This window comes from Chionomys nivalis, chromosome 1 (genome assembly GCF_950005125.1).
Source record: "Chionomys nivalis chromosome 1, mChiNiv1.1, whole genome shotgun sequence".
NCBI classification, from domain to species: Eukaryota; Metazoa; Chordata; class Mammalia; order Rodentia; family Cricetidae; genus Chionomys; species Chionomys nivalis.
Window position 1 is genome coordinate 53,662,943 of NC_080086.1, and position 26,903 is coordinate 53,689,845.

At 44.2% G+C, this 26,903-nt stretch overlaps 1 protein-coding gene across 1 annotated transcript; it reads right to left on the reverse strand.

The window, feature by feature from the left end:
• Positions 1 to 315: 315 nt before the first annotated feature.
• On the reverse strand, positions 316 to 23,673 carry Arl6ip5 (ADP ribosylation factor like GTPase 6 interacting protein 5). The gene is made up of 4 exons (XM_057774154.1): positions 23,574 to 23,673; positions 23,155 to 23,386; positions 4,527 to 4,744; positions 316 to 1,283 (listed from the first exon to the last, which is right to left on the reverse strand). Exons 2-4 carry the CDS (start codon positions 23,328 to 23,330, stop codon positions 1,111 to 1,113), a joined length of 567 nt encoding a protein of 188 aa, XP_057630137.1. The 5' UTR covers positions 23,331 to 23,386; positions 23,574 to 23,673; the 3' UTR covers positions 316 to 1,110.
• Between the last annotated feature and the right edge of the window lie 3,230 nt (positions 23,674 to 26,903).

Below are 26,903 nucleotides of genomic sequence, written 5' to 3' on the forward strand. Positions count from 1 at the left end.
GTTCGATGGCTTCTTCTGGCCTCTGTGGGCACTGTATGCACGTGGCATTCTCTCTCACCCACACGAATTAAAATAATAAAAACAAATGTGCAAAAAATCTAAATAAAAGCTGAGAGCTTGTGGTACATATTTAATCCCAACACTCAGGAGGAAGAGGCAAGCGGATCTCTGAGTTCGAGGTCAGCCTGGTCTACAAAGGGAGTTCCAGGACAGCCAAGGCTACACAGAGAAATCCTGTCTGGGAAAACCACCCGACTTCCCCCTTCCCCCCAAAGCAACAACAACAAAAATCTAAATAATTGAAATATTATCTTGAACACCTTTTATTCATTGTAGTAACAAACGTGTCATATAAACAACTCAAGTTTGGTTTTACTTATTTATTTTTTTTAACGAGTCAAGAATAATGGAAGTCACAGAGCTGTAACTACCCTTCCACCCCCACCCCAAGAGGATGACATTTAGTTTGCAAGAAATACCTTCCGGTGAAAGCGTATTACTACCCTTTTAAAAAGTTTACAAAAATTTAACAAAACATTATCCTAAACAGCTAACTTCATATTCGTAAACGAAATATAAACAACTGGCTGATCCAGTTTCCACCGCACATCAAACAGGTGCCAAAGGGATAGAGATCACCTCTGATTCTAAAACAAGAAAGATAATACCGCTACCCTAACATACCCAACACATCATAGCCGTAGGGGATTTTGGAGGGGATGTCAGACAGGGTTAGAAACAGACGGACACACGGCATCTTCTACTGTGACTGACTTTTCACTTATTCAGTATTGTCTCCAGAGGCTACAATGGCTGTTCCCCTACAATAGAATAGTACCGTTGCTGTCCAACCGGCAATTATCTTTCAAAAACACACTGGAAGCTTCAGACATAACGGGACAGTGGGTCTGTATTTTTGTGGTTTCCGAGGCCCTTCCTTGGGTCATAGTGGAGATCTTAACAGGTGGGCGTGTGCATGCATGATGCCAGAGAGAGTTGGATGGTAAGACGTGCACCTGCTGTTTCCAAACCACAGACAGAAAATAGGTCTGAGCAAGGGAAAAGTGCAACTGGATTCCTGCTGCCGGCCCCACCACCAGGCTGGAGGGTTTACTCCCTAGCTTTGCTGATGTAGTCAGCGAATTTGGTGATGCTCTCTTCCTGCTGTTCCAAGGCATCCAGGATAATGCCCATTGGCGTCTTCTTCAAACCTATTCCCTCCATTTTATTTTCCAGCTTGTTCTTGAGGTTTCGAAGTCTCAGGGATGCGTGGATGAACATCACTGAAAGAAATGACAGCATCAAAGAGAGAATTCCCTTTACATTTTTTTGTTTTTAATTATGTAAAAAAATAAAACTACTATTGTTTTTGTGGCTATGTGGTTATGCCTGTGCCTATGGGTTTATGCATATGAGTGCAGGTGCTTGCAGAGGTCAAAGGCATCAACCTATCTATCTATCTATCTATCTATCTATCTATCTATCTATCTACCTACCTACCTACCTACCTACCTACCTACCTACCTATCTAGCACCTTGCTCAAGAAACTGTGGAAGTAAAAGGCCAACTCCTTCCACCATATGGGTGTGGAGAACCAAACTCGGGCCCTCTACACTCTTGGCACTGAGCCATTTCTCCCACTCAAGAGTGTCCCTCTCACGCCAACATAGGACCCCTCCTCACTCCTCGCACATATAGTAAACTGTCTCTTTTAGCTGTCGGGTTTGCTTGCCTTGCTGATCCAGGCTTTCAGAAGGTTACACAGACTTCATGTAAAGCTACTTGTCAAGCCACACGCATTGCTTTGTGTGTGGAAGAAAACACGGTTGTCCCTTAGAAGAGCCCTGATCTGGCAGCCACAGTCTTCCCTCCCCACTGAAACCCCCACCTCCCAAACGTTACTTAAATAACATGACCTTCAACATAACTGTCTGCCGACACGATTCCAACCTGAGCATGATTCCACTTTCCCAAAGTGTCCCAGGAATTACTTTTTTTTTGCATTCTGGTTTTATCTGTATATTGTTCCCTGAATGCCGGAATTTAGGTAAACCCCACTTTAAGGTGCCTCCAAAGAGACATGCTTTCTAAAGTATCCTCAAGAATGACCTGACATTGTTTACTATGAAATGGATGCCATGGTCCTGCCTTGTGGATCTCTTGTCTCAGCACCTTAAAGGAATGGACTAGAGAATCACTATTTTAAGACACACTATGTAATCTGATAGTCATTTTTCCATGCACATACAAAGCACCCAAAGAGCCTGTTAAACAAGGCCAGGGAGTTGATGAGGTGGATCAGTGGGTAAAGGTGCCTGCCTCCAAGCCTGCTGAACTGAGTTTGATTCCCAGGAATCACACAGTGGAAGGAGTTGACCTCTTACGTCCACAGTTTCTTAAGAAAGATAGATAGAGGATGGATGGATAGATAGATAGATAGATAGATAGATAGATAGATAGATAGATAGATAGATAGATAGAGATAGATAGACAGACAGACGCAATTTTTAAAAATAAAAAAAAGACCAGAAAAGTGACTCAAGAGACAATGTGAGAGCACTGGAGTTGGTTCTTTAGGACCCATATGAAAATTAGGTAGGTATGGCAGTCAGCCTGCAACCCCAGCACTAAGAAGGCAGAAACAGAGAATCAGGACAAAACAGCTCAATAGAGTAGCCAACTGTGTCACAAGGGCTCTTGCCTCAAATAAAGAGGAGAGCAAAGGAGAAAGACTCCTGATGTCAGCTTGGGCCTGCATGCTCATCGTTCCACACAGGGAAACACAAGGATGCACACGCATACACACATGCACACCATAATAAATACAGAAATAAAAAGAACCTACTCTAGGCAAATCCCCACACTACGCTCTGCACAATTCAGGGGAAGACTAGAGGTTCCTAGCCAATTCTGACCTTTAGAGATACAAGTGACCCACAGAACCAGGCTCTCCAAAGGATATGGCTCAGAAAAAAATGTATCTTTAAAAAGTGTCTGGACAGACGATCCTCATATATCTGAGTTTGGGAGTAATTGATATTAATTTCTATGTCCTAGAGATGGGTGAATGCAGCTAACTTGGGATAACTAACCACACTCTATGATCTGGAGAGAAACTGAAGTTCCCGACTTTATGATATATTTCATTACTCAGGCTGTCTCAGGCTCGCAGCCAAAATGGGGACTACAGTTAGCAAGCAGTGTGTTTAAGTGGAATTGTTCTAGCACTAACTTCCAGTATAATAAGAAAAATCTGGGGAAATTTTCCCAAAGTTTGAATTTACTGGTTGAAATAGTTTGTGCTGTGGAATATTAGTTTAAGATGTGTTTCATTCATTAAGCTGTGGACCATTTGTTTGATGATGCAAAGATGTGCTGCATTCTTTTATGTTGCCTTTGTTTAACTCTGTAAAGCTGTGCTACTTACCTGCCTAAAACACCTGATTGATCTAATAGTGAATTAGCCAATAGGTAGGCAGGAGAGAGAAATAGGTGGGGCTGGCATACAGAGAGAATAAATCGGAGAAATCTAGAGAGGGGGGAGGAACAAGGAAAGGAGGAGAGGAGGATGCCAGGGGCCAGCCCTACAACCACACAGCCAGCCATGGATTAAGAAGGAAAGAAAGATTATAGAATAAAGGAAGGTAAAATTCCCAGAGGTAAAATGTAGTTAGAGGGAAACAGAATAAATTAAGTTAGAAAAGCTGACTAGAAACAAGTCAAGCTAAGGCCGGGCATTCATAAGTAAGAATAAGTCTCCATGTATTTATTTGGGAGCTAGGTGACAGGCCCCCATAAAGAAAAAAGAAAAACCAACTACAAGTGTGTGTGACAAAGAATAGGATTCATCTGTAAATAGTCTGAGCTTGATCTGCCAAGATCTCAAATGATTTTATTTACTAGAATAGATGCACAGGTGAAACATTTCAAATGCAAAGGGACATTTTCTTGCCGCCAGCTACACCAGCATTTCAGCCAGATTTGTGCTGCTGAGATCTGAACTGGATCTTTATTTCATTTCATACTGTTTGGGGTCTTAGAAAATAAGCTATTTAGAAAATACATAGTTCACCAGAATCATAGTATTTAGTGTTTATGCTGTGGTCCAGTTATTTTTTCAGACATTATTTTTCATTATGAATATGTGTGTGTGTATGTGTGTTTGTAGGTATGTATGCACACCACATGTCTAGTGCCTGCAGAGATCAGGAGAAGGTCTCAGATCCCCTGAAACTGGAGTTATGGATAGTTGTGAGCCATCACGCAGACACCGCACTGTACCAGTTCTTATAGTGTGATTAGGATCTGCATTTGTTTTGTTTATTGATGTCTCTCTGTAAGAGCAGTTGACAAATTGCAAGTGCCCACATGTATTTGTGGAAACAAGCACCTACTAGGCTTTCGTGTGCTTTTTGGAAGATTCTGATACTGTATTAGATATACCAAGAGGTTATGCAATACCTATTGGCCAACAATGCCTACACTTATTTTAATGAAGTGTGAAAAAGAAAATGGGTTTACTTACACAACAAAGGAAAAGTGATGCCGAACACAAAGACCATGACACCGCCAAACATGGATATGAGGAAGTAGCTGGCCAACATGACCACCATCACGAAGGTTGTGGGGTACTGCTTCTTCATTCGGCGGAGGATGTCTTTATTGTGTGCTGCCCACACGAACCCTGTGAATACCAGCACCACAACGATTCCTCCAAGGATCATGTTGAAGGGGCTCAGAAACCTGGGATGTGGGAACAAAGAAAGATGGACTCAGTAGCAGGTACAGCATGGGGAGAGGAGAGAAGAGGAGTGAAACTCATGAGTACTGACTAAGTACTTCATCAACACCGGAACCTTAACCTACGAAGTAGACAGGACTGACTGATTCTAAACAGAGAAACAGCCTTAGTGGTTAGAAAATGGTAAAACGTATAGCCAGGTATGTTGACCCACACAATCCTAGTACTTGGGAGGCTGAGGCAGGAGGATTGCAAGCAAGTTCAAGGCTAGCTTCAGTCATATAACAAGACTCTGTCTCAAAACAAACAAGACAATAACAACAACAAAACCCAAAACAGAAGGTAAAAAAAGAGACGGGAAGAAGAGATGATCACCAGCAGCAACAAAGACAAGGATGGAGCTAAGATGTGAAGATCACCACAGGCAGCCTGATGCCTACCAGACTTGCTAGCGTATCTTCCTAGTGCCCCACAATGTGAAGACCACACCTTCTTATAGATGTGTTGTGTTTAGCTTTCATACATCCCGGGTACTACCTACCACACACCAATTGTTTTGTCGTTGCTATTTGTTTTTTAGGAGTCAGTAAGTAGTTCAGTCTTAATAGGAATGATGGGTGAATAAACTCATCTATTCACGATGGACAAACATAGAGCAGAGGTTATGCAATGGCCTCCATGAGTGAGCACTCTGTCTACAGTCATTTCTGACTGGACTCTACAGAGTTTATTAGAGTGTTTATTTGCATCCTTATTAAACAACAACAAAAAAACAGTGCACAAAGCACACGGTAACTTGCTTCTCCTAGAATAAGAGAATCCAACCACCTTGGACCCACCTTGCACTGTGCAACCCAGCAGCTGGAAGGCTTCTTCCTTGAGGTTGAACAAAAGCTTTCTATGGAGCCCCAGTCTTGCCTACCCACTACTGCTTCCTTGGCATGGAAGCCTAAAGAAGCTGCTGCTAGCCTTTGTTTTTCTAACACATGATCCAAATCACTGCCTGACACAATCTAATCATTCTGTTCCACAGAAACATTGGTGACTATGATTTCTGGCACAAAAAGTCCTCAATTGATTGTTCCAGAGGCCCTAAGTATCCTCGACATAGGTTGTCAACTCAGAATTCCAAATGTAGAACCTCTAAATTCACTGGTCCATGAGACAAAGGTCTTCATCATGGAACTGCCGTCACTGACTCTGGATAATACAGAAAACACTATGGAGAAGTAATTTACCACAACTATTTTGTAAATGAAAAGAACCCAAAGTGTAGTTTTCTACCTTCCTGTCCTTTGTTTTAGAAACAGATTCTCACTATGCAGTCTGATATTGTGGTCTGAATGAGAATGGCTCCCACAGGCTCATGTGTTTGAACACTTGGTTCCTAATTGTTGGAACTGACTGGGAAGGATTCAGAAGTATGATCTTGTTGGAGGAGGTATGTCAGTAGGCTGTGGGATTTGGGATTTCAAACGGCTCAAACCAACCCTAGTGTGCCCCCTGTGCTTTCTGTTTGCCAAACCAAATATGAGCTCTCAGGGGTTCTTCCTGCCATGACTTCGCTTTGCCACCATGAACTCTACTGCTCTGGAACTATAGGTCCAATTAAATAATTTCTTTTGTAAGTTGCCTTCATCATGGTGTTTCATCACAGTTATAGACACGCAGGCTGACCTCAAACCCATGGTCCTCCTGCCTCAGCCACTCAAGTACTGTGATCACAGATGTGCACCACTGATTCCAACTGAAAATCCCTTTACAGTTAGCTCTTATTCTGCCCAATGAACCACAAACTATTTTGAGTAGAAAGTGAAAATTTCTTATCCTTGCTGTCAGGATACTGAATTAATGTGAAACTGCTTTTGAAAAAGCTAAAGCTGTTCACTTTAAAAAAAAAAAAAAAAGCAAGCAATTGCTGAGTGTGCTGGTGCACACCTTTAATCCCAGCACTCGGGAGGCAGCGGCATGTGTATCTCTGTGAGTTCGAGGCCAGCCTGGTCTACAATGTCGGTTCCAGGCTAGCCAGGACTACATAGTGAGATCCGGCCTTTCAAACAAAAGAGAGAGGCAGTGAACAAGAAGAGAATTAAACAATGCTAAGAGTGTGTGATGTAGTTTAAACATAGCCTATAACGCTTGTCAATGCTGTCCTGGGACCAGCTACTGTCCTGGGCCAGTCCCACCTCAGAGCACGGCTGCTTTAACCTCTGTTGCCTCCAAGCAGGACTTTTACCTTCTCAGGAAAGGTGAAGCACAACGAGCCCTAGCTACAAAATTTGGATGCCAGTTTTGGAAAATGGTCATGCTGCGCCCCTTCTGAGTCAGGGCAAGATCATTACTGCCTCAAGACCAGCTGTTCCTAGCCACAATAAGCTCCAACCCCCACTATTCCAGGACACTGTGACATTGAAACGCTGCCTGACTGCACGCAGAGGAATTCCCCTTCCAGCATAAAAAGCAGTCCCTCCGAATGGCTGTGTGCTGATGGACTCTCTACTGCCTTGCCCTCTGTGGATGGACCACGTGTATCTAATGAACTGCGCTTCTTCCTTCTTTTGTCTTCAGAGGATCCGTTCCCACCAGTGCCATCCCTGGTAGGACAATAACAGTTGCATATTTCACTCAAAGTCCTCGAAAACACTGAGACCCTCCAAGCCTGAGAATACAAAGGTAATAAATAAAATTGCCAACACTGAGATATGTCATACTGGTGGTATTTATATGAGACACTGCTAGGAATAACCTATGTGACCAATGACTTACTAGACTGGGATCTGTACGGCTATGTTTAAAACGATGATGTATAACTGAACTACCAGATCTGGCTTCTAATTTAGTAGCCCAACAAGATATTAACACTATATTGAATAGGTAAAAGCAACCACAACACATTCCCTCTGTTAGACAGATTATCATATCATGTATGTGACATAACTCTAAAGCAGAAATGTCTATCTATAATTTACATTTCCTTTTCCCCTCCCTTTCTCCATCCTTCTTTTCTCTCTTTCTTTTGAGTCTCATATATCCCACCATAGTGTCAAATTTAATTGTAGATGAAGATGACCTAAACTTCTGACCTTCCTGCCTCTATCTCCCAAGTCTTGGAACACGGATGTGGGCCACTATTCCCAGTTTAGGGGTTGCTGAGGACCAAACTCAGGGCTTTGTGGGTGTTCAGCAAGGATTTTACCAACTGAGCTATGATCCCAGATCTTTCTATGTACATGTGTGTGTGCTACTGGGGATTAAAGTCAGGGCATGGTAAGCAAATGTTCTGCCATTAATCTATATCCTCACACTGTTGGTTTTGCTATCTTGTTTGGTTGAGTTTTTTTTGTGTGTGTGTGTGGGGGGGGGGTGGATTTCACCATCTCACCATGTTGCTCAGGCTAGCCTTGTACTCCATCTTCCTACCTTTGCTTCCCCAGTAGCTGGGATTACAGATCTATACTACCAGGTCTGGCTTATCATATGCATATTATTTTCTAATCAAAAATAAAATAACTACACACACACACAAATTAAAATCAGCAGCTTCTCAGTTCACAGTTCGGGCTTTGCGCTCTCTTAGCATCTAAAAGTGTTACTGGGACTTGAGTTCATACACCACCTTGAGGTTTTTCCTTCTTTACCACAACCTTGTCTTCCTGCTGTCTGTATTCTGTGTGCCAGCTTGTACCATCTGACCTCCTCCAAGCTCTCAACACTCAGCTCACAGGCGGTTCTATCTTGCTTGCCCTCCCCCTCCCCCCTCTCCCTCCAAGTTCCAAGTCACTAGAGTGACTCAGCCTCTGTATTATCATTTTAGTTTATATTTTCATCTGAGTTATTGTCTCCTGATAGAACCTCAGATTTGATTTTTGTTTGCTGTTGGAGATAGGGTCTCATATAGCATAGGTTAACTGAAGCTCTTTGTGTAGCTGAGGATGACCTTAAGTTCTGCCTCTACCTCCCAAGAGGTGTGATTAAGAGTACCTGATACAATAGCCCAATTCCTAATCTGAGAAAGTCAAAAGTTTTACAGGCCAGAAAATCAAAAAGTATATCCTCTTGAACAAGCCTTGCATCAGAGGCCTGGAAACTTCCACAGATGAACAAAATCTCATTCCTAATACCAAAAGAGAGAAAGTCTGGGAGAAATTAGACCAAAGGACTTCAGTAGTCATGGTGGGTAGGGGCTTCATGGGTTGTCTCTCTTTCTTTCATCCTCTCATTGTCTTCCTTTCTTCCTTTCTTCCTTCTTTTGTGTATTAATTTCATGAAAAGCTTTAGTGGGAAACACACATGTGTTTCTCTGAAAAGAGAGGCAGTTCTGTGGTATTTTTGTGACAGACTCTTGCTACATAGCCTAGCTGGCCTTGAATTCATGGCAATCCTTTTGCCTCGGCCTTCCAAGTGTTGGGATTACAGGTATGAGCCACCAAGCCTACCATTTGTTTTTCTATTTCTCAATTACCTTGTGCTACTTAGAGAACTAACAATACCTGACATTTCAAAAAAGGAAACATAGACCCTCACAAAGCCATCCTTTTCATCTAGGACCCACTCAAGTGTTTCTGGGCTGCAAAACAAAGACCAAAATTAACAGAAAGAACTAGAATGGAGGGTCAGGAAATGGCATGCTTGATGCACAAGCTGAGGAAATGAACTTGGCCCTAGTAACCACAAAAAAGAAAAAAAAAAGAAAGAAAGAAAAAAAAAAACCAGGTGTGGAGGCGTGTACTTGTGACACCAGAACGGGGGGGGGGGGGGACGAGGGGGAGGTAGATGCAGGCAGATCCCTGGGACTCATTGACCTTCCCAGCGCTCAGGGAGAGACCTTGTCTCAAAAACAAGGTGAGTGGTGGGGAGAGAAACTAGGATGAAAGGCTGAAACTGAAGAAAACTCTCGACTCTCCCAGACTAAACTGCAAAGGGGAGCTGGGCAGTCTGCAGCAAAGTACCAAAGATTCTTCTAGAACACTCACTAAAATAATTATTTACGGGGCATACAATAAAATTTCCATAAAGTTTTTTTTTTCTATTTTTACTTTCGACAAGTAAAGCAGATCTCTAAACCGAATATGTAAATAAAGCCTGAGATGAAAAGGAATGGAAAACCCAGGGCCAATTCAAATAATTCCCCATTTGCTCTTCACCTGTTCCTGTAGCTCTGGCTCAAAGGAAAAGAAGCAAGGGCTCCTATAGAACTGGTTTTAGCTGGTTTTAGCTTGCAACATGCCCAGCCACAAACTATAATTAGAAAGCAGCTCAGCTCCAAGCTGATGGGGGACAAAAAAGAACAAAGTTTTTGGGAGAAGAAATGATTTTCTCCCATATTCTGAGTACATGCAATTATGTTCTGAAAATCAGTAAAATTTGTGCCATGGAGATGCCCAGGTAGCCACTTATATTTGTAACAAAATGTCACACAGACACACATGAAACACACACACACAAACTAACTACATTTTCTGATGAGCGTAAGAATCTGGGAAGCAGTTGCTGTCTGACATGCCAGTGGTTGGGCTGTTAGTCACACCAGTCAAGAAAAAATCCAGGAGCTTTTTTTAAAGAGTGGTTTCAATAAACATGATACTCATCTTTCACGAGGCTCTGCTGGGTGTGGGCTTATTACTGCTTAGCCATGAAGCAGGGAGGAAAAGAGAAAGTTCTGGAAGGTGATGGAGGAGTGAAGGGGGGGAGACATAACATTTGAGATACTGTTCTTTGTAGAACACACCCTAATTATTCAAGTTAAAAATATTAAATAGGCTTGCGATTTTAAGATAAATGTATGCATAGAAATTACCCCATTCTACTAATTAATAAACCTCCTATAGTGGGGTTGTTCTTGGTTGTAAAAACCTTCAGAATGCCACTGCGACTTTCTAAAGCTGTCTCGAAGACTGAATCAATACGATCCTGCTCTGCAGTATGAGACAAAGCTGTGGTCTAAAGAAGTGGAGAAGAATAACCACGGCATCTGGGGAGGAAGAACGGGAGGCGTGGGGTTCACAACACAACCATCCGGTGTGGCTAAGCACCTAATGCAGTCAAGGACTTAACCCCTCCACTCTAAACTGCTTTATGCTTCCGCTTGAAGTCAACAACTAATGTATCCCTCCACAAGGCTATTCCTTTCTGAGAGAAGGCGGCAGAGGCATAGCTCGGCCCTTGCCTGGTGTGTGTACGTGGAGGGGAAAGGGAGAGAGGTCTGAAGGAAGGTGGCTTTGTGGGGAACTACGCCCTAGACCTGCCGCTGTGACCGGACCTGCAGAGTCAGCATAACCTGCGGGAAGGAGGAAAAATTCCACCCTATCGCTGTGTTCCAGGGCTAAGAGGGTCTTGAAAACCCCCACAGTTCACAAAGAAGCCAACTAAGGACTAAAGGCAGTATATGAATGTGTTCAGGGCCACCAACTGCAGAGCTGCCAGTGCAATTAACTAAAGCAGAGGGTTCAGAGCAGCAGAAGGAACATTTGGTAAGTTCTGTCACACCAAGAAGAACCCACAAGGCAGAAACAGCCTCGCGCCTGACTTCTAACTTGGAAGCTGCGTTTGAAGAGCAGTCCCAATGCAAACTTGTGCAACCACTTTGGAAATCTGTGGTGGTTCTCAGAAAACTGGGAATCAACCAACCTCAGGATCCAGCAATTCCACTCTTTGGAATATATCCAAAAGATGCTCAATCATACTATAAGAGCATTTGTTCTTATGTTCATAGCAGCATTATTTGTAATAGCCAGAACCTGGAAACACTCTAGATGCCCCTCAAGTGAAGAATGGATAAAGAAAGTGTGGCACATCTACACATTAGAGTACTGCTCAGTGGTAAAAAAATAATGACATCTTGAATTTTGCACGCAAATGGACGGAATTAGAAAACATCATTCTGAGTGAGGTAACCCAGACCCCCCAAAAATGAATATGAACCTTCATCCAACAACAGATGGGAACAGAGGCAATGACCCACATTGGAGCACTGGACTCAACTCCGAAGATCCAGTTGAAGAGTGGAGGGAGTGAGAGTATGAGCAAGGAATTCAAGACCATGAAGGGGTCATCATGAGACAGTTTGCTTGAGCTAATGGGAGCTCACCAACTTCAACTGGACTGGGAGTGAACGGGCATGGGAACAAAGAAGCCCCCCTCAAGGGGGTTGACAGCTGGGGCAACCGAGGAGCCATTGATAGTGACACGGGGATGTGTCTCTACTTGCATATACCAGCTTCATGGGATCCTGTTCTCTTTGGATGTAAACTTTGCTCAACCTAGACATAGTAGGGAGGGCCTTGGACTTTCCACAGGGCAGGGTGCATGGCACTCCCTTAGGGTTGGAGGGGTGGGAGGAGGGTCTGTGGAGGGAGAGGGAGGGGACTGTCAGGAGGGGAGGGAGTGAGAATTTGGATTGGTATTTTTTTTAAGTAAGTAAAAAAAAAAAAAGAAAAAAAAATGAAGAGTAGTCCCAGAGGAACTGACTCACAGGGAAGAGGGGCAGAGGGGCTGTGTCCTCACAGGGCACTCCTCAGAGAAGTTGAGGTTTTCCTGTGGCTCGTGGCAATTAGGAATGTACCCATCCACTTTCTTCTCATGGCCTTTATAGAACCGGCACTCTTGACCCCTTCGACACAGCCTAGCTGCCTCTGGAGACCAGACTACTGCACATAGTTGTACCAGGAATGGGTACCTGGGACAGGGAGCACGGCTATAGCATGAGGTCCATGCTCTGGTCACCGACCTCAGCATTTGGCTTAGGCTGCATTTACTAGGGGGCACCTTTGGTACATGACATGCAGCAGTCCTCCCTGCCAGCTTCCTGATGTCACATCCTGACTCTGAACTTATGCCCAGGCTTCTGGCGGTTGCTGGAGCTCACTCTGCTTCCTGGGCAGCCACAGGCCTGTGCAGGATCTGTTCTTTCTGCCCGATTCACTCCAGCCTTCTTTAAGCTCAGTTCAATTGCCTTTTCTCAGCCTCTCCCAACAGAATACAGCACCATATGCCTCTTTCTGCAGTTCTCACCACAGTGGTAGCTTTACATCTATGCGGGTGAGGACCGAATACATAGAGAGCTCCACAAGGAACGGAGATGTCACATTTTTTGGCCCCAGCACCTAGCACGGTACATTTGATAAATGTGTCAATGAAAGGGAAAAAAATAAGACACTTGCGCATTTTCATACCATTTCATTATGTTCAGCGTATTTCTGTAGCCATCAATTAAAGAGCATGAGATTAACATAGACAAGACACTATTGTTCCTATTGTATACTAGATAGCACAGAAGATAGTTCCGGCCTTTGTTTCTGCACAGAACTTGTTAAAGGGACAAGTGAGAAAAGCACCACTGGGGAAAATTCATGCCCCTACTTGTCCGGAGAATGGACAAGGAAGAAAGGCAGTGGGCTTTCTGAGCCCCTGCAGACTGTGTGGCCAGCACAAGCCGAAGTACAGCAGGGACAAAGGAGGGAGATTGATACACTGCTGACCTATCCTTTGGGGGTCCTTTCTGCTTCCTGTGACCACCCACCCAACAGTGCTCAGTGGTTGCTTTGGTTTCCCAACATGGCTTCTGTCCTGGCAAGAGCTATTTCTATTTTTAATTCTTCATTTTCAAAATTACATTTATATTTTTAGCATGTGCATTCACCATGGTACTGATGTGGAGGTCAGGAGACAACATTCGGGAGTCAGTTCTCCCCTCCCACCTAGATATCCAATTTAGGCTAGGAGATTTGTCTGCAAGTGCCACTACCACTGAGCCAGCATGCAAGAACTATATATATATATATACCTGACTGTAAAATGTAACTATGGGCTTTAGACACAAATTAGTCCTCAGTATATGTGACCATCATCTCCAGGATCACCAGGTAAAGGAGACTTCAAAAAGTTCAGGTGGAACAAAGGAAAGTTTAGGTGGCTGGCAAAGGAGCCAGTCTATTTTGTCACAGAAGGTCAAAGTGGCATAACCTTGGGACTTCCCCTCCTGGCTGAATTAGCAAGGCCCACAAAACTCATTGTATCCTGTGAACTGGGCACTCTCCACGCAGTCGGCTTCTCGGTGTATTCCTAGCCAGACATACTTTGCTAGCCTCTTGTGGTTTGTTTGGCATTTACTAAGCTACTTACTTATTTATTAGTATATGTATTATTTATGTGTATGCATTTTTGTGTGCACGTGTATGCATACATAGAGGTCAATGTTTGACATTAAGTGTCTTCCTCCATTACTCTCTCTCTTTCTCTCTCTGTCTTTTGTTTCATTTCTTTCAACACAGGATTTCTCTCTGCAGCCCTGGCTGTCCTGGAACTCACTCTGTAGACCAGGCTGGCCTCGAACTCACAGAGATCCGCTTGCCTCTCTCTGCCAAGTGCTGAGATTAAAGGCGTGGACCACCACCACCTGACTTCTATCTTATTTTTTTGAGACAAGATATTTTACTGACCACCAACTTGACTAGACTGGCCAACCAGCAGGCTCCACGGATCCTCCTGTCTCAGTCTCCCCAGGCTGTTTTTTTAGGTCCAAACTCAGATCCTTATGTTCCCACAGCTAGCACTTCACCCACTGAGCCATTCCCCACACCCAGGACTGGTAAATTTACTTTTATTAGACAATTGGTTGGACCTGAGTTAGAAATCATAACTCAGCCGGTTGGTGGTGGCACATGCCATTAATCCCAGCACTTGTGAGACAGAGGCAGGCGGATCTCTGTGAGTTCGAGGTCAGCCTGGTCTACAGAGCTAGTTCAGGATAGGCACCAAAGCTAGAGAAACCCTGTCTCGAATCCCACCCCCCCTCAAAAAAAAAAAAAGAAAGAAAGAAAGAAAGAGAGAAAGAGAGAGCGAGAGAGAGAGAGAGAGAGAGAGATTGTAACTAATCCTCCCTGCGATGTCACAGAACTCTAATCAGACTGGAGAGAGTCCTTTTAGACATTTTAGGATGGAGAGATTTTATAACCTACAGTGTTAGAGAGAATGGCTTAATGATGCTCATATACTCATCACTGCCTCAACTCATGTTTCTTCCCACAGCCAGGAGCTTTTTGGAAGCGATAGAAGACGCTTGTTGACAAGCTGGTCCTCTGAATGCTGTGAGGGGTAGGCAAGGAAAACTTGAGAATTACTGAACTATTGTTACACGGCAAGGGAGAGAGGTTGCATTTGACACAGGCTAATAAGATTGATGACAGTAAGTTCTCTTTCCATAAGAGTGTCTTATTTACCTCACCTAACCTCCGCCTCTGCACCGTGTTGGTGCGCTACTAATCCAGTTAGTAGAAGGAGCGACCAAAACGCTGTTTTCTACAGCAATTGGCCTTTCTGCCCGCCAGCGAGTGCAAGGGAAGGCCCAGACATGCGCCTATTCATCGGGAGGACCTAAAACCCTATCTATTTACAGTAAATGGCTGCTGAATGGGAGCCAAACTGCAGGCTTTATCTCTCTGCTCAGAAGCTGCAAAAGTATCACCTGAACGGAGGCTGCATCCAGGGTAAGCCTTCTAACGACGAATGATAAAGGATAAAGCTCACCTGCCCCAAAGGAAAATATATAATACAATATAATATAAAATCATACAATCCCAACATTCCAACATTGTCCAGAGTTCTGCAGGCCTAAATTGATTTACAGCTCCAACGCCTGAGAGACGGGGCTGGGAATCCAGACTACATGCATTATTTCACTTTACCTAGGAATCTTGTAAACCTTTCCCTAGTAAAAGGAAACTAAAACGCCAACCAGCTGACAGACAGTGTGGGAGATTAATTCTTTTAATAAAAAACACGAGAAGGTGGCAGAAGTCAGGAAGCACATATCATATACATGATATCAAGGACATTTAATAGCAGGTAATTTTGCCTGCAGGGGACAGAAGCCATGGCCCTGTGCATGCAAAGCTTGTTCTCCCTCTGAGCTGCACCCTCTGTTCAGATGAAGGATCTTTAGGTTAAACATCTAAATGCTGACAGATCTCTTAAAGGTCTGCACACAGAAAATACTCAAGACCCATGGGAAGAAAACTCCACCCACCCGCACTGTCGTCCTGGGATGGAGTGTACTTACAGAAGCCCGGTGGGGCGGGTAGAATCTGGGAGGATTGGGCCGGGTGGGGATGCTGTATGCCTCGCTGTATCCTCAAGGGGTGCAGCTAGACACCCAGTTCAATATTTGTTCAATGATAAGTGATGTGAGCTTGAGTGAATATTATCGGAACACAATAACCCTGTAATAACTCTCACGCCATCCATATACTAGTGTTTCCCCTGGGAAAGACGTGTGCCTATATTGTTGTGTCTTCCTTCCTTCCTTCCTTCCTTCCTTCCTTCCTTCCTTCCTTCCTTCCTTCCTTCCTTCCTTCTCAGCATTGTCTTACCACCCCTCTAGACCTTAAACTCGGTAAAGGAATCATATAACATCCTATTGCTAAATGCTTCCCGCTCTGTGGAGTGAATGAATGACATGACCCCACAAGAATCTCATCATAAAACTGCTGACTCTGACTAATTGTCTTTTTCAAATCATTTACTTTTATTTTATACACATTGTTGTTTTGCCTGCATGTATGTCTTTGTGAGGAGGTCAGATCTTGGAGTTACAGACAGTTGTTAGCCGCCATAGAGGGTGCTTGGAATTGAACCCAGGTCCTCTAGAAGAGCAGTCAGTGCTCTTAACCACTGAGCCATCTCTCCAGGTCCAAAATCTGACTAATCTTAAAGCATAAACAGACTGTCATTTATTTGACTTGCAAATGACTATGAAAAGAATTGCTATCAGTTTCCATTTCATATCATTCTTAGCATTACTTGCACAAGTAGTATAAAAACAGTTTAAAAAAATCAGCAAACAAACCTGCCAGCATAAACTCACAACACACACAGGGCCAGTGAACAGGTGAAACAGGGACAGGCTTGTGAAAGGCTCAGGGATAAACGGCAACAGTCTGAAAAAATTCCTGTCTTTAGTCTTACAGTCTGAAAAAATTCCCGTCTTTAGTCTTACAGTCTGCCTTTCACAACAAAACAAAGCAAAAGAAAAACAAACCCGAAGATGATCAGGTTTACCTCTTCAAAGTCAGGGGAAAGGACAGTAGCTGAAAGGGAGCAAGAACTTAAAAAATGTACCCCAAGGGCTATTTAGAGGCCAGCAGTGGGAGGACCCAGATGTCAAGCCTTTTCTTCCCACAGATGTTTAAATATATCCCATGCAGGGCACCCAGGAATTTCTCAGCTCCTTCTTCCCGCACCAAATGGCAACCAGTTCTTTCTCCTTGCAGCATGTTAAAAGCACAAACAGCATGAGCATTCTTAATGCCAGATGCTGACAGCCATATGCCTTAGGCATGGACAGAGTCGTACTTCTTTTGAAAAGAATTACCCTAATACTGTTTTTTTCCAAATCTATAATTACTAGCCTTCTAGAAACTTCTTACAGTAGCAGCTGTTGATCCCACCCTCTTTTAACACTTCCACAGGCCAAACCATCAGGACACAGAGTGACTCCTGCCAAGAAAACCTAGGCTCATTCACCCAGCAGTGACACCACTCTGTTAAGGTGGGGGCGGGGAATGTGAGCAAGTGCCTTGCAAGCAAGAGGAAGCATTTACGAGTTGCAAATGCAGGGTGTGGTTGGTGACTCTGAGGCCACACCAGAAAATAGAAAACATGAGTTCTGATGTCAGGAAGGAATATGGGAAGTTAGCATAGCAGTAGAACTGTAATCTTCAAATGCTCAGTTAAATCTGATTAAGCAGGAACTTTAGCCAATTTACCATATGGTTTGATTAAAAAGCTATTTCACCTGCTAGTAATCGACCCAGTTACTATTAGAAATTTGGGTTTCAGTTAGCTGCATGACCTCAAACCTTCATACTTCCAAACGTGTGGTCGCTAGCTCTCATTCAGATTTGGGGTATACATATTGCAATCACTTGGGGAGTCAGAAGGGGGAAACCAACAGATCCCTGAATCTAGAAACAAACAAACCCAATACAAGTAGAATCTCTAAAAGTGACATTGGCATATGATATTTGAAGTTTTAAGCTCTGTCAGTGTTTCTATTGAGTTAGACTAGACCAAATTTTAATGTGCGGATGAATCCTTTGAAACCCTTATTAAAATATTGAGCTAAGAGGTCAGAAATGGTCCAAAGGGTCTTCATTTCTGATGAGCTCCCAGGTGCAAGTTCCTACTGCTCCTTGGCTCAGTGGCTTGAATAGATTTTTCCAGTTCATATCTGTAGGCATTCCATCAAGCACTCAGAAAATCCTCACCCACAGATAGAGAATAGCACAGGCAGAACACTAAGGTTTCAAGTGTAATTAACTGTTGCCTGTGTTTTTTACTTTGAAAAAAAAAAAAAAAGCAAAGACTTCCGTGGTGGGTTTGAATGAGAGAGGTCCCTATAGGCTCAAATATTTGGATGCTTAGCTACCAGGGAGAAATCTTTGAAAGGATTAGAAGGATTTAGGGATGTGACCTTGTTGTAGGAAGTATGTCAGTGGGGGTGAATTTTGAAATCTCAAAGCCCATGCCAGGCCTAGTCTCTGTCTGTCTGTCCCTCCCTTCCCCTCTTCTGCAAGCCTGTGGGGTAGGATGCAGCTCTCAGCTACTGCTACAGCACCATGTGTGCTTTCCATGCCCCCCACCATGATGATAATAGACTGACCCTCTGAAACTGCAAGCCAGCTCTCAATTAAATGTTTTCTTTTATAAGAGTTGCCTTGAAGTCAGGTGGTGGTGGTGAAAGCCTTTTAATCCTAGGCCTTGGGAGGCAGAGGCAGGCAGATCTCTGTGAGTTTGAGGCCAACACGGTCTACAAAGTGAGTTCCAGGACAGCCATGGCTGGTACACAGAGAAACCCTGTCTCAAAAATGGTGTCTTTTCACAGCAATAGAACATTGGCTAAGACAACTTCAGTTGATGTGTGTGATGTAAACATAGTATCTTAATGCATTGATGGCTCCTGTGATGGACGGGAAGATAGCTTCTGGGCTTTTATCTTTGACATCTTTCTCTTCTTGTGTGTCCATGTATACACAAAAGACTTTTGGGTAACAGGAAAGCTACAAGGACAGATGTGGGTTTCAGTTAACACTGGCAATGAGAGACACTGTGGCAAGGTTTGTCCTACAGGGTGAAACCAAAGCTGAGTCTTGCAGAAGTGGGAAAAGAGATCAGGGCTGGACTTTGACCACGGAAGTCACTAGTCTAAAGATGGTGCCTTTCTAAGCTGTCTGGTTGGTAACACTAACAGTGGTAAGAAAGGAGTAACATTTCATTGTAGCGAAACTGAGGAAGCTGGCACTGTTCTCCAGGCAGTACCTATGACACTGGTTAGTCCTCACAGCAGGTCCATGAGGTGGGCACTGTTATTACTGTCATTGTGTAGTTGGTGAAGATGAGGCAGTGTGGTCAGGCAATTAGTAGCTGGCAGTTGGGATTCCAACACACTTAATTTGGCATCTAACTACTAACTTACACTACTCAAAGAGACAGACAAAAATAAAAAGTGTAAGAAGAGTTACAAGGCTGGGCGACGCACATCTGTGATACTGGCACTCCAGAGCGGGAGGATCTTGAGTTCCAAGTCAGTCAAGAGGTACACTGTGAAACACTGTTTAAAACAAACAAATAAACAAACAACAACAACAACAAAAAACCCAGAGAGGGCCGGAGGAGAAATAGAGTGGGAGAAGGAGGGTGGAGAAAGGAGAGAGGAGGAAGAGAAATGGAAGAAGAGAGAAAGAAAAGGAGGAAGAGGCAGGGAAAGGTAGGAGGGAAGAAGAGGAGGAGGGAGAGACTAGCAGCCAGGAGCTCACAGGATCTGAGGTGCACAGCATACCCACTACATGGAAGACGTGGACTGAGTAAAACCATGATTTTAGGATGAAGACCAAACTTCTCCTTCTCCTCCTTTTCTTTGGGAAAGTCTTGTTACCCAGCATCAAACTCACTATTTAACTCAGGCTATCCTCAAACTCACTATCCTCCTGCCTCATCCTCTCTCTTACTGGAATTAAAAACAAAACAAATAAACAAACAAACAAAAAATCATGCACCGCCATGCCTTGCTTGAAGATCTAACTTCTATCTCCAAGGCCTTCCTGAGCAGGACCCAGTCTGAACCTGTCTCTTACTTCTCTTAATCTCCATCTTGGGTTAGTGCTTCCTAGTGTTCTGGAGCTGCATCGCATCCTCCAATCTTCTGTCCCCTCATGCTGAAATCTGGAAAAACCAGCCCTCGTCTGTCCTCAGCCAAGCAAACTTGAAACACTAGAGGACCTTGTCCCCAGGGGGACTCCTGGCCGCAGGGATGGACTCACCGAACAATCTTCAGCCTAGGTAATGTGCCTTACTTGCACATTTCATCGTGAGAAACTATCACCCACTAACAGAGGGTCCTGATAAGCAGCTTCCAGCAGTGTCCAGACCCACCCATCCACTGCAGCACCCAAAGACAACAGTGTTGTTTAGAATGGGGAATGTTCCAGAATCAGCCAAGCTCCCTGACCCCTAAGGTGTTGAATTTCTTCCTCCTTTCAGGCACTATAATTCTAAACCTCCTGACTCCTGGGGAAGATTCCACAGTCGTTAAAGAGACAAGCCCAGGTCTGTGGTTGTAAGTATGTCATTCAACTTCTCTGAGCATCTGCTTTAATAACAAAAATAATAATAGTTTAGCTATGGGACCATATGACAGAATGCAAGAAAATACTTAAGAAAACTTAACACACAGTACTTAGCAAAGTACTTAGCACAGACCCTCAATACATGTTTATTATTATTAATTATAAAGAAAATAAGAATTTGTGGGGAAAGCTAGAAAGTGTTTAGAGATGCACAGCAAAAAGGTTACAAGCCCAAATTTATGCTGGGATATAAAGAAAATTTTATATTTTACACACTAATGTTTTTTGTTTTTTGGAGACGGGGTTTCTCTGTAGCTTTGGAGCCTGTCCTGGAACTAGCCCTTGTAGACCAGGCTGGCCTCAAACTCACAGAGATCTACCCACCTCTGCCTTGCGAGTGCTGAGATTAAAGGCTTGTGCCACCACTGCCCAGCACACTCATGTTTTTGCATAGCTGTTGCAGAGTCTCATATTGTAGCCCTAGTTGGCCTTTACCTCATGGTTCAGTCTCTTGAGTGCTAGCTAGGTATGAACTACCATGCCTTGCTTGGCTCTTTACTAATCTTTAACAATAACAAGTGCTTTTCTCTTTTCCCTTCAAAGATGCAACTAACAGTTGAGACTTCTGTGTGGATGAGAAGGGTCAAGACGCCCGGACTGCCTGGGTTAGTAAGTGACCTGAGATCATAATGAAAGAGGCATATTTAGTTAAAGAGCTGACTATGAAAATTGAATTCTATGAAGACCACAAGATGGCCAAGCCTTGTGCTAGAGCCTGGGCACATAGTGCCTTTGGGGGAGGGGGATTGTTTTCCTTGCATGTTTGATTGACCTATATCAAAACTTTCTTTCTATTTAAGATAAGAAAATTCCTGCCTGGTGGTGGTATGTGCCTTTGATCCCAGCACTTCGGGAGGCCGAGGCAAGTGGATCTCTGGGAGTTTGTCTACAGAACTAGTTCCAGGACAGCTAGGGCAATATTACTCAGAGAAACCTTATCTTGAAAAACAGAGCAAAACAAAAATTAAAAAAAAGAGAAAAAGATAAGAAAAAGAAAATTCCCCAGTAAATTATATAACCACAAAAGAGGAAGAAAAGAAAATGAAAGTAAGTCAAGACAGGTAAACCCATTGGACCCATTATTAGTTATTTTATTTTAAAAAATATTTTTCCATGCAGTTTTTTACTAGGAAGAAGCACAGAGTTTGGGGCAGGCTTAGGAACAACTGCCTCAGACCTTTTTTACTGACTAACGGTTTCTCAACTGCCAATTTAGTCAGAGTCCATCAGTGCCGGTGTCCTCTGCACACCAGGCCATCCCTAGAGTTGGCAGTTCCTTCAGTCACACACAGCAAGGATCCCACGTGGAGCTTGCATTTGAGAACTGACACCCACTCTGAACCACGCCCGGGATGGGGAACCCTGCCAGTCTCCTCTGAGCTGTGAGAATTTGCTCCTTTGGAGGCTCAGCAAATACCATGTGTCCCTGGGCCAGAGCTCAAGTCTGATTCATCTTGGTGTGCTCGGAACTTGGCACAGGGTCTGGTGCCCAGAGGTAGCTCAGTAAATAAAGCCAGCTAACCTCAGGCCAGTTTAAGCCACCACCTTCTCGCTCACCCCTTCCTATGTCCTCCAAATGTGAGTCTCTCCTTTTCGTTTTATCTGGCAGCTTTGTCTCTCTTTGGGTTTGTTCTGAAAGAGAACCCTCAGACAAGAACTTCTTTTACGACATGTGAGTTCTTAATAAAGTCTTTTATTTAAATCCGGATAAGAGATAATAAACAAGATGGTAAATATAACCACTTATTTTGTAAAAGGTGGGAGAATCATTTTTAAAGGGTTAAACTACAAGGAAAGGCAGCTTCTAAGGAAACAGGTGCAGAAATGTGTGTGTGCCCTCAAAACCACATAGACCTTAGTTAACACACAGCAGTTCTTGACTATCAACCACTGAAAAGACTTTCAGAGGCGGGTAAGACCCCAGGCTAAGGTGCAAAGCTAAATTGACCACATCTGCCAACTTCTAGGAAGAAAAACAAAAACAAACAAATAACAACAACAACAACAAAAAAAAACCCACACTTAGCCGGGCGGTGGTGGCGCACGCCTTTAATCCCAGCACTCGGGAGGCAGAGGCAGGCGGATCTCTGTGAGTTCGAGGCCAGCCTGGTCTACAGAGCTAGTTCCAGGACAGGCTCCAAAGCTACAGAGAAACCCTGTCTGGAAAAAAAAAAAAAAAAACACACTTGTCAGGGGCCTCATTCCCAGAGTCACCTCACAGGGGAAGATGCGCCACCAGAAGACTCGCACCCTCTGGAGCCTAAGCTCAGCTCTCCTGTACGGGGCGTTGCGGAAATTAGGCAGAGGAGTCACTTAAACACCGCCCAGGGTCCACACCCAGTCACTCCGGGCTTCTCTAAGCAGCCCCAGGACAAGGTTACAACACCACACATTTCTTATTTTTAAAACCACACAGCGTGCTACAAACATCTGACAGGCATCTGACCTCGGCACGGAGGCGGAGGAGGGGGTAACATTTAAAGCCCCAAGTTCTCAGCACTCCCCTCACCAGGGTCCTCCCAGGGTCCTAGTCAAGTCTCAGCCTCTGGAGCAGAAAGAGAATGGGACCCCAGACAGATGCGGCCTCGCCCCGAGAACAAGTTTCCACTGGCTACTTCCCGAGATCCAGGGCAGGCGCTCTGCGTGGACCTAGTCTTGCATCTCATGGTGCTGCCCCGGAGTCGCTGCGTCCCCACCGCGGACAGGTGCCCCGGGCGGGAGACCCCACTTACCCCACGACCGAAATCATCATGGCAGCCACCACTAGGTAGTTGGTCTGGTAATAAAGCAGATTGCTCACTACACGGTTGTTCCATTTGGAAATGTCCCTGAAGTCCGGCCGGGCGAAGCGATCAGAGCCCGGGAAGAAATCGTCCCAGGCACGGAGCGGGGCGAGAGCCACGTCCATGTTCCTCTCTTTCCAGTGCTTCGCCTCCGGAATCTGGAGGAGGCGGCAGCGACAACCTAGATGGGTGAAAGAGGACAGCGGCTCCTTTGGATTGGCCCTGCGGTTAGAGCACCGCTAGGCCCAGGAAATTATGTTCGGGCGGGTGGATTTGCCTGTCCGTGATTGGCTGGAAGTGGTTAGTGTCAGAAAGGGCCTTCTACTGAGCAAAGGACAGACAGAAAGTAACTAGAGGAAATCCCCTACCTGAAAGTGGTGTCAGTTCTCTCTCTGGCAGTTTGAATATAAACCATCTCTTTTCAGACGCCTTTTGTGAGTGGCCAGCGTAGGACTCTGTGTGTTCTCTTCCTTGGAGGGGGGAAAAAAGACAGCTGTTCAGATGTCAATCTAAGTGGAATGGAATGGAATGGAATGGAATGGAATGGAATGGAATGGAATGGAATGGAATGGAATGGAATGGAATGGAATGGAATGGAATGGAATGGAATGGAATGGAATGGAATGGAATGGAATGGAATGGAATGGAATGGAAGACGACCTCAGAGCTACTCGAAGTCCAGTATTGCTAAGCTCTCCACACATGCATGCAATTCTCATGAGTCACTTTGTGTGAAATCAGGCTGGAAAAATGGGAGCAAGGGTTTGACTGAAATAAACGGCTGACTGTGGCTTCACCTTTTTCTTCACTCTCCATTTTTGCTGTCATAGATAGACGGTGGAATAGATGACTTCCCTTTCGGCTGAGTGTGCTCTTAGCTTCAGAGCAAACAACTGCCTGCAGTGGTCCATGTTTCTGGGTAGAATCCTGGATTCCACACCAAAAAGCTTTTTAGGTTTATTCCAATATTAAACGAATAACATTTACTTAAGAAAACAGTTTCTTTTTTAAAGAAATTATTTTAAAAATTATGGGCGTGGATATGTACACAATATGAATAGCGTGCCCTTGGAGTCCAGAAAAGGCCACTGGACTCCCTGGAGTTGAAGTTAGAGGTGGTGTTAGCCATCCAGTGAGGGTGTTGGGACCTGAACTCAGATACTCTGCAGGAACCCTGTAGGACCTTAAGCAAGCCAGCTCTCAGCCCAAGCACACACAGATCTTAATAGATAAGGAGACATTTTCATCCCCCCCAAGCTATATTGGTGACCACTGTTTTTCCTCAAAGGCTCATTTTTTTTTATTCTTTTTTTACTTAAAATTTCCAACTGCTCCCCGTTTCCCATTTCCCTCCCCCTCCTCCCACATATTGCCTCCTCCCCCCCGCTCCCCTCCCCCTATCCCCACTCCACTTCTCCTCCCCCTAGTCCACTCCCCCTCCCTCTCGATACTGAAGAGCAGTCCAAATTCCCTGCTCTACAGGAAGACCAAGGTCCTCCCACTTCTATCTAGGTCCAGGAAGGTGAGCATCCAAACAGGCTACGCTCCCACAAAGCCAGTTCATGTATTAGGATCGAAACCTAGTGCCATTGTCCTTGGCTTCTCATCAAAGGCTCATTTTTTTTGTCCCACTCCCCCTTGCAGGTAATGTATTTGATTAGGATAACTTTCTAATCCCCACCCCATTTTTAGTAAATAAGATCTCACTTTGTAGCCCTAGCTGGCCAGGCACTCTCTATGTAGACCAGGCTGGCCTTGGATTAACAAGAGGTACTCCTGCATCAGTCGCCCAAGTGCTGGGACTATAAGGTATGCACCATCACTCCAATAAACCCTTTATACCAACTACACGAGAACAAGGTACGGTTCTCTTCGTGTCCATTAGGACCCTCCCTAGATGCTTCAGCTCTTATATAAATGCTATAGTGTGATGTACACACAGACCCTGTGCTACAGTGTGATGTACACACAGACCCTGTGCTATAGTGTGATGTACACACAGACCCTGTGCTATAGTGTGATGTACACACAGACCCTGTGCTATAGTGTGATGTACACACAGACCCTGTGCTATAGTGTGATGTACACACAGACCCTGTGCTATGGTGTGATGTACACACAGACCCTGTGCTATGGTGTGATGTACACACAGACCCTGTGCTATGGTGTGATGTACACACAGACCCTGTGCTAGAGTGTGATGTACACACAGACCCTGTGCTAGAGTGTGTACACACAGACCCTGTGCTAGAGTGTGTACACACAGACCCTGTGCTATAGTGTGATGTACACACAGACCCTGTGCTATAGTGTGTACACACAGACCCTGTGCTTTAGAGCACCTTCAGGTTATAATACCAATGCCACTTGAGTAAGATGCAAATAACTGTGTTGTGTTAGTTAATAATGACAAGAAAAAATCTGTACAATTTTTCTAAAAGATAAAATATAAACTATTTTGCCCATGTGGTTGGTTTAATCTATGAATGGTAGTAGGTTGATAGATGATGGCTATATTTTAGTTTGTTCCTAAGGTGGAAGACAGACTTTTTTAAATTCTTCTCTCATACAATACATTCTGACTACAGCCTCCCTCCCTCCAGTCCTCTCAGCACCCCACACACATCTCCCTCTCCCCCAGATCCACTCTTCCACTGTTTACCTTCAGAAAAGAGCAGGCTGCCCAGGGATATGAACCGAACATGGTATAACAACATGCAATGGGATTGGGCACAAACCCTCATATCAAGGCTGGATGAGACAACCCACTGGGAGGAAAAGGGTCCCAAGAGCAGGCCAAAGAGGCAGAGACACTCTCATTGTTGTGAGTCTAACAAGAGCACGAAGCTACACAACCATAACGTGTATGCAAAGGACTTAGTTCAGACCCATACAGGGTCTGCCTTGGTCCCTTCAGTGTCTCTGAGTCCCTGTGAACCCTGTGTGGTTGATTCTGTGGCTGTTTTCTCATGGTGTCCTCTACCACTCTGGCTCCTACAATGGAAAGTGGATTTTTTTAAAAATATTTATTTATTTATTATGTATACAATATTCTGTCTGTGTGTATGTCTTCAGGCCAGAAGAGGGCACCGGACCTCATTACAGATGGTTGTGAGCCACCATGTGGTTGCTGGGAATTGAACTCAGGACCTTTGGAAGAGCAGGCAATGCTCTTAACCACTGAGCCATCTCTCCAGCCCCTGGAAAGTGGATTTTAAGGTGACTGTCTAAGGCGACCGTGTTTCTAAATTTGCAAGTGGTAATTTTTAACCAATCTCAATGTGCTCTACAAATACCACCAACTTTCCCTAAAACAATGAGTAAGAAAAGACACCTAATACTCAGTCAAATCTAGTTGTCCTTGCTGATTAGAAAGGCAGCTGAGGGAAATTATGCTGCCACCGGTGTTTAGGAGAGCTTGGTAGCTGAATCCAGCCAGAGCTAGCTAAGATATACCAATTTCTTTAATGGAGTTTAAAGTGTGAAAAATACTGAGTTCTCATAGTTTCTTGGCCCTGGAAGATATAGAAAGCCATAAATACTGGAAAATAAAAAATTACATTTCCAGATCCTCTTTATCTGACAAATGACTCTGGAGAAATTTTTTTTAAAAAATTATTTATTTATTGTGAATGACTATTATGTATGTGTGCCATGTGCATGCCTTGTGCCTGCTGAGATCAGAAGAGGGTATCAGA

Bases quoted from the DNA above. Each gene is read 5' to 3' on its own strand.
- Arl6ip5 (XM_057774154.1), bottom strand. From the start codon at position 23,330: ATGGACGTGGCTCTCGCCCCGCTCCGTGCCTGGGACGATTTCTTCCCG. The intron at 4,745-23,154 runs GTAAGTGGGGTC...CCCACATCCCAG, and splicing joins ATGATGATTTCGGTCGTGGG to GTTTCTGAGCCCCTTCAACA. The intron at 1,284-4,526 runs GTAAGTAAACCC...CATTTCTTTCAG, and splicing joins CATCACTTTTCCTTTGTTGT to TGATGTTCATCCACGCATCC.